The sequence below is a fragment of the Crocuta crocuta genome, unplaced genomic scaffold, assembly GCF_008692635.1.
Source record: "Crocuta crocuta isolate KB4526 unplaced genomic scaffold, BGI_CrCroc_1.0 scaffold214, whole genome shotgun sequence".
In the NCBI taxonomy this organism is placed as follows: Eukaryota; Metazoa; Chordata; class Mammalia; order Carnivora; family Hyaenidae; genus Crocuta; species Crocuta crocuta.
The window spans coordinates 210,050-218,323 of NW_027529999.1; the positions used below are offsets into that span (position 1 = coordinate 210,050).

General features: G+C 52.4%; 1 protein-coding gene across 1 annotated transcript in view; it reads left to right on the forward strand.

The window, feature by feature from the left end:
- Positions 1-361, forward strand: part of FAM229A (family with sequence similarity 229 member A) — a 708-nt gene extending 347 nt beyond the window's left edge. Inside the window, exon 2 of the mRNA XM_077763500.1 lies at positions 94-361. Coding sequence (XP_077619626.1) covers positions 94-196 — 103 coding nt within the window. The 3' untranslated portion in view covers positions 197-361. The remainder of the gene's footprint in view (positions 1-93) is intronic.
- Positions 362-8,274: the final 7,913 nt, after the last annotated feature.

Genomic DNA, 8,274 nt, shown 5'->3' on the forward strand with positions numbered 1-8,274 from the left:
GGACCCGCCGCCTCGCCGGAACCCCGGGGGAGGGGCCCCGGTGCACGCCCTGGGCGCGTTCCCAACAGCACGGGCCGGTCCCGCTCTCCCCAGGCCGCTTCGACGCTGCCCGGGCTGTCACTGCCTGACACTGCTGCACGTGCCCATCGACGTCTACCTGGCCATGGGCGGGAGCCCCCGGGCCCGCGCCACCTGAAGGCGCCTGCGTACGGCGGCTCCGCGGGAGCCGGGCGGGGGGACGAGGCCCGCAGCGGGCCACCACGCTGAGGTCGCGCGCGCCGAGCACGAGACAATGATGCACATTTTAAAATAAAAGAATGATGCACATTTTAATAAAGCACAGCATAAACTGTTCTTTCCACTCCGGGCTGGCCGTGTGTGTCTATCCCGTCGATCCGTCCGCAAACTGCTCGGCCCCATCCAACAGCACCTTCCTTGTGGGGGCCTCCTCCCTTGGACCCAGCCCTAGAGGACCGCCCTCCCAGTCCACGCCAAGCCTTCCCCCCATTTCTTACTGGTCCTGGCCCCTTCCAGGGCAACCTTACCCCCTGCCCTCTCCTTGGTTCGCCAGTGAAATTGGCATAGCTGTGCTGCCTTCTGGGGGTCCAGAGAAGCTCTGGACTGGAGAGGTTGGACAGACGACTTAGAATAAAGAGGGTGGCTGCCCACACCAAGCCTATTTAATTCACCCAAGATGGAATTAGATTTTGTTCCCCACTGCTCTCTGACCTTGGGCACCTCTGGCTTTGTTGGAGGGATTAGTGGCCTCCCAGGCCATCTAGAGCTTTGATTTCTCCTAGGAGAGGTGGGACCAGACAAAGATAGGGAAAGAAATCCTTTGAAAGACTTTGATTTCTCATTTCTATTTTATAGGTGAAGGAACTGAGCCCTGAGAGACTTTCCCCGGGTTCCCCCGGATGATAGGTGGATAGGCGAGCACATTCCTCGGTGTCCTCTGACTTAATACTCTAAAATCCATCCAAGGCCGGGGGAGTGGCGGGGGTGGTCCATGACCTTCGGCTGCCTAGAGTGTAACATTGAGCTAAACAAGTATTTTTCACTTTCCAACTTTGCTTTAATGAGCCTGTGTTATTTTAATATTGGAAAAAATATACGTAACCCAAAGGTCAGGTTCAGTCTCCTGTCCCCTGAAATCAAAGTACAAGTGACCTAACACCCCTAATCCATATGGGGTAGACGTCCCAGCCCTCCCTAGAGCACTTCAGAATTCCACAGTCACCCACAAGGACCACCGTTCTCGATCTCCACACATATTCTCTCCCAGGCAGTCCCAAATGTAGGAGACTTATTAAAAGAGAACAGGATGTCAGATATTGCACACCTGAAACTAAGTACACTGGAGGTTAACTAATTGGAATTTAAATTAAAACTTTAAAAAATTTTAAATACATTATAATTTTTTGAAGTTTAATTATTTTGAGAGAGAGAGAGAGAGCACAGATGNCAGGCTCTGCACCAACCAGCACAGAACCCAATGCAGGGCTCAAACACACAAACCTTGATGAGATCATGACCTGAGCCGAAGTCAGACGCTTAATTGACTGAGCCACCCAGGTGCCCCTAAAAAAAGATACACATTAGAGAGGTGCCTGGGTGGCTCAGTCGGTTAAGCAGCCGACTTTGGCTCAGGTCATGATCTCACAGTTTGTGGGTTCGAGCCTCGCATAGGACTCTGTGCTGACAGCTCAGAGCCTGGAGCTGGCTTTGGATTCTGTGTCTCCCTCTCGTTCTGCCCCTCTCCCGCCCGTGCTCTGTCTCTCTCTCTCTCAAAAATAAATGAAAAAAAAATTTTTTTTAAGATATACATTAGAAAAAGAAAACAAAGGAGGAGAGAATGTTTGCCAAAATAAGGTCTACTTCGACGTGAGGACTTTAGACTTGACCATTCACTGCCTGGTCCTTCAAACACCGTAGTTCTTGAAAGCCCTTCTGTGCCTTTCTTTCCCTTTCACCTACCAGAAGAATCCCTGGCTTCGGCCACGGTGCTGCCTTCTCCCTCCTCTTTATTCCTCTCTTCCTCCACCCTTAGTTCCTAGAGAGCCCCAGGGCCCTCGGTACTCTCTATTAAATGGAGTGATCCAGGGGTTTCCATCCCCAACAAACTCCAGGCAGGCCCTACCTAGCCTCTCAACCCATGCAGCTGCTCTGCAGAAAAAGGATCCTCTTCCCTAGAAACAGTACCACTCCTCCTTAGGAGGCCACTGTAAGTTTAAAGAGAAAAAAAATTATTGGCCTCTGTATTGATAAGGTCTCTCCTTTGCAGGCAACTAAAATCAGCTTATGCCAAAAAGGAATGGATTGTTTCGAGTGGCGAGGAAGGATATAAGCTTTCCAGATACCTAAGCTTAAAGCAGAACTGTAGGAAGCAGGGTGTCTGCTGGGCCCACTAGGATTGCCTCTTGTGTCCCTCTCTAATCCCTGATTATCTCCTCTGGGCAGGAAGCGGGGCTGCTGCGGTTTGGCAATCTGAAATCTGCCCTTGGAAGGGAGAGTGCTTTCTCCCAGTCTCAGTTTACCTGACCTTGGGAAAGGCAGTGATTGGCCCTTCTTAAGTCACATGCACATTCCTTTGGCCAGTTACCATTGTCAGGGAAATGAGAGATTGTAACTGATGAGCTGGGCCAACCGTGAGCCTACCCTGGAGGTAGATGCACGGCCAGGTGATCAACAGCATCACCAGAAAATAATGGGCAGAGATGGAGAAAAAAACAGTCCAGGAGCAGAGAGAGTTTATGCGAAGATTGGGTATACCTGGGGGAAAAGAAGCCTGAAAAGAGGAGATAAGGAGTGGCAGGAGTCAGGGTGACCACTCCGTTCCATGGCATTGAGGAGCCTTGGACAGTGTGACCAGGAGTCAGGCCACTGGGGGGGGTTCTAGTTCAGGCTCTGTTCCTGACTCGGTCAATACAAGTCTACCAGCCAGGCCTGTGAAGGGCACTGGGGATTCAGAGTGAACTTGAAGGACACAGGTATTGGCCCTTTGGGAACTCACATAGCCTAGCAGGTGGAAAGCCTCACTCAGGCAAGTCCCTACTTCACAGCCTTAAGAAAAAAAAAAAAAAAGCAGTTGGGGGTGCCTGGCTGGCTCGGTCACTCTTGATGTTAGGGTTGTGAGTTCAAGCCCCACACTGAGTGTAGAGATAATTTAAATACATAAACTGTAACTTTACAAAAAAGGTGCCGGCTGATCCCTATGGACTTTGCCAGCCCCCAAATGCTAAATCCTTCCCATTTTTCCTTTCTCCTACCTTCTCATCCTCCGTTCCTTTAAAAAAGATTTACTGCGGGGCACCTGGGTGGCTCCGTCGGTTAAGCATCCGACTTCGGCTCAGGTCATGATCTCGCGGTCTGTGGGTTCAAGCCCCGCGTTGGGCTCTGTGCTGACGGCTAGCTCAGAGCCTGGAGCCTGTTTCAGATTCTGTGTCTCCCTCTCTCTCTGACCCTCCTGTTCATGCTGTCTCTCTCTCTCAAAAATAAATAAAAAATAAAAAGATTTACTGCCAGCCACCCCCCAAAGTGAGTGATACAAAGGTTTCAAACACATGCCTTGCTGATGAGCCAGCCCGTGGGGCTGCTTAGCTCCACTAGGTGGAGGGAACGTTGTGGCCAAAGGCCTAGAGGCAGGACAGCAGAGGGCGAGGAAGTCAGTTCAGTCACCTTCTACCAACACCTACCTATCTGGGCTACACCAGGTGCTGAGAATGCAGGCTTGATTCTGACAGGTTCCTGCCCCTTGCAGAGCTCAGAATTCAGGCGATCCAGGGATGAGTTAACAGAAGACAAGCTGGATCAAGGAGGCCTTGAATTTGAGCTTTTTCTCTGTAGCTGACAAGGAAGCACGACAGGTTCCAACCTGAGCCACTTCACTCTCCTATTTCCCTTCTCCTTTTCCATCCTGGTCTCTGATTCTTCCTCACTGCCACCGCCTCGCCCCCACCCCCAAGCAAGCCCCAGAAAAGCCACTGGCCTAAATTCTAGTCTTAGATTTGAGTCTTGACTCTGCCATTTACTAGCTGTGCAAACTTAGGCGAGGTACTTAGCCTCTCTGAGTCTCCATTTCCAAATCTGTAAAATGGGGCTAATGACACCTGCTGGAAGGTTTCATGCACATACACGGGGCAGGAATCTCTGGCACAGCTAGCACTTGAGCAAGAGAGGCTACTGCCCCTGCTACAGCTGCTCCTACCTCTGGCTTCAAGGGGCAGCAGAGAGCCAAGCCAGTCACATCCCCAGGGGCTGGGCGATGTCCATCCTCGGAGAGGATTGGGGAATCCCTCCCTCTTCCCTTCCCTCTGCCAACTTCCCAGCAGTTTTGCTCATGAACTTAGGAACTTGGTTGGGGGGCATTTCCAGGGGAATCCCCAGGTGGAAAAGGGAGAGCTGCCTCCCTCACCCTCGAGGGTAGACTTGTCCCTAGACCCCAAAGCAGGACCCCCAGATTCCAACTTTATTCTCTGGGCCCAAGGAATAGGGAGGGACCTGGGGAAAGGGGCATGCTCGAATCACCGCTTCCCCTGACTCGCCTCTCAGACACCCTATTAGCTAGCCCCTCCCTAAAGGACCCCCTTTTAGAAGGAGGGGGCGAAGTACAGATGGACCCCCAGGTTACCATGGAGATGGCAGGGAAAAGGTTGCTGTGTCGTCATGGCAACAATTGACGTCAGTACTACCATTTCCCGTTGCTTGATATGGGGGGGGGGACAGCCACCCCAACCACAAGCAAATACCCCACAAAGCCTCCTCCCCTGACTGAGCCAATCAACCAGGGGGTCGACAGGCTTAATATAGCACAGAGTTAAAAGCAGTCTCTGATGTCAGTCAAACTTTGGTTCAAATCATTCTGCCTCGTCTTAGCTGTGGGAATTTGAGCAAGTTCCTTAAGCTCTGGAAGTCTCATTGTACAACGGGGATGAATAAGCTATGTGCCTCCAAGGGTTGCTGTGAGGATTGCATGGGATCATGCAGGTAATGGGCATTCGGCCAGCTCGTGGGAGGTGCACACTGACATTAGGGCCTGTTGAGTCTCGGGAACCCATTAATGGATGTGGCACTTCAGATATAGAACCACAGCCCCTACAGAGCCTAGAGAAGATTTCCAAGGACTGGGCCCCTGATTCTGAGCATCTCAGAACTGGGGGGGACTCAAGGTGGAGCACAGACAGTGGAATTTCCAGACTCTGAGGAAACTCCAGACGCCACTTTCCCTGAAACCCCATCACATCCGGGCTCTGACCCAACTTCCCCTTTCTCCTCCCCTCTGCCTCCTCCGAGGCCTTCTCAACAGCCTTCTACCTCTTGGGCCTCGATCTGGTCTTCTAGGGAAAGGGATGGATGAAGGCACATGGGAAGACACAGCCAAGCAGGCACCAGGTAGGTCAGTAGGTTGGACACCACCCGGATATGGGTATCCCGGCTCCTCCTGGCCTCTCGAGGGTGGGTGTGGACACCAAAAGCATTCTCCTTTCCTGTCTCTGCCCCCACCTTCTGTCCAGGCAACCAGAGCCATTATGCTCCAGCTCCCCGCCACCACCCTGAATCAGGTCCCCATCACAGCCCAAGCAGCCTCCTAACTGGACTCCCTGCTTACCTTCCTGGCTTGATGCGTCCAGTCCAGAATTATTTATAAAGACTGCGAACCCAGCCATGCTAGTCTCCTAATTAAGTCTCATCAATGGCTTCTCTACGTCCGTCACTTACCCAGCGGCACTAGACATGCCTCAGCAATTCACACAACGCTCTGCCCACCTTTCAGCGCGCTGTTCCTTCTGCCTGGAATAGCCTCCCTCCCAATCCCACTTACCCTTCAGACGTCCACCAATTGTCACTTCTCAAGGAAGCCTCCTCTGACCACCTGTCCTTCCCCTCTCATAGCACCTGCTTATCTGTTCCTTGATCCCTGATGAATGTCTGCCTGTCTTCCCCCATTACCCTGAGGACTCACCGAGGGCAGGGGCTGTGTCGTGTTCATCCTGACATCCCAGGGGCCTAGAATGGCCGGGCTCAGGAGTTTGTAGAATGTCTGCTGATTAGACTAGCTGGTGAATGCTTGATAAGTCCACAGGGGAGAGGCCCCAGTGCTGTGAGGAGAAGGAACAGAGCCAGCTAGGAGGCCCAGAATGGTTCCCCCAGTGGATCTCAGACGAGCAGCAGTTACCCAGGCAAGGGCATGGAGGTGGGAAATGTCCCTGGCACTGTGTTTGGTATGTGCCAGGGGTGAACCTGGTGCTGAAGACACTGTCCAGAGGGACATACTCATGTTTTGGAAATACAACGCTGGCTGCTTGTGGGGAACAGACCACATAAAGGGATAGAAAGCAGCAGCAGGAGAGACAACTCAGGAGGCTGCTGCGAACTCCCCGAACTCCCCGGTGAAAGGCAATGGGGCTGCACCAGGCATTCGTTAGCAATGGAAATAGAAGCAATGGGATTTTTTAAAAAATATTTTTATTTATTTCTAGGAGAGAGAGAGAGAGACAGCGTGAGCAGGGGAGGGTCAGAGAGAGAGGGAGACACAGACTCCGAAATAGGCTCCAGGCTCTGAGCTGGCAGTCAGCACAGAGCCCGACGTGGGGCTCGAACCCACGAATCGCGAGATCATGACCTAAGCGAAAGTCGGACGCTTAAGCGACTAAGCCACCCAGGCGCCCCAGAAGCAATGGGATTTTTAAAATGTGAGGGCACCTGGGCTGCTCAGTCGGTTAGGCATCTGACTCTTGATTTCAGCTCAGGTCATGATCTCACAGTTTGTGAGCCCAAGCCCGTCAGGCTCTGCATTGACAGCCTGCTTGGAATTCTCCCTCTTTCTCAAAATAAATAAATAAACTTTAAAATAAAATAAAATGTCCTGGAGAAGACAGGATTTCATAGCTGGTTAAATATGAAAGAGAGAGAAGAGCCTAGAACAAAACCCAGATTTTTCATACTGGCAACCAAGAAAATTTCCAAGCTAGGGACGCCTGGGTGGCTCAGTCGGTTGAGCTTCCGATTTGTGGGTTCGAGCCCTGCGTCTGGCTCTGTGCTGACAGCTCAGAGCCTGGAGCCTGCTTTGGATTCTGTGTCTTCCTCTCTGTCTGCCCCTCCTCCACTCGCACTATGTGTGTGTCTCTCTCTCAAAAATAAATAAACATTTTAAAAAATGAAAATGAACAAGCTAGGGAACATAGGAGGGAGGGCAGGCATGGGGCATGTTTCCTGTGAGGTGGGGCACCTGGGTGGGGGGAAGGGATGTCCAGGAGACAGGTGTAGGGCAGGGAGGACAGCTCAGAGCTGAAAGAGAGAAGTGAGTCTCTGACACAGGTGGACACGCAAGGCATGGGAACCAATGAGACTCGGGACGTGATTAGGCAGTGAGCAAAGGATGAGAAATTTGCCACGTGGCAGCAACCGGTAAGATGACAAGAAAATCAAGAGTGCACAGTGTCCAGAAAAACAAGGACACAAAACTATTTCAAGTAGGAGGGAGCATTTGTATCCAAGTCAGCCACTGCTACAGGGTCAAGTCAGATAAAGACTCGAGAGCATCCCTTGGATTTAGCAACAAGGAGGTCAGTGGCGACCTTGACGAGCTGCTACCGTGGAATGGTGGGGGCGGTAGCCAGATTGCAGGGGCTGAGTGAGGACGTGGAAACAGCGTGTGTGTACACAACTCTTTCAAGAATGTTGGCTGTGAAGGGGAGCTGGAGAAGGACATGGGGTTGAAGGAAGGCTTTCTTCTTTTTCAAAGATAGGAGAGACTAGAGCCTGTTTGTTTGCTGCTGGGAAGGAGCCATCAGGGAGGGAGAGGTTGGAGATAGGGAAGAGAGGAAGGGATGGGGTGGGGGGAGATTCCCCAAGGAAGGAAAAATCCCCAAATATGGCTGCACAATTGGGGGGCAAGTCAGGGCCTGTACTGGGCCCCGGGGGCTCCGAACAGCTGCCCACTCTCCCCAGCAGCCAGCGTGAGTCACTGGGGGGAAATAGCCCAAACTGGCAGTGTGGGAAAGGGAGCTGGGCCAGCACGTTCCTCAGCATCCCCAGGGGGCCGGGGAGCAGGGCCCAGCCTGGGCTCTGAGCCCTGAACCCCATGCTCTGATCAGAACAAGGGCACAGAGGAGTTGTCTCACCCTTTGCAGGGGCCGGCAGAGTGGTATGAGGTCTGGGTTTTTCTTTTGGCCTTTTTACTGCCACTCTCCGAACCTCAGTTTCCCCTCGCCAAAGAGCGTGTTAGACCAGACCAAGGGCTTTTAACTTCTGCAATGGTGGGAGGGCGGCAGG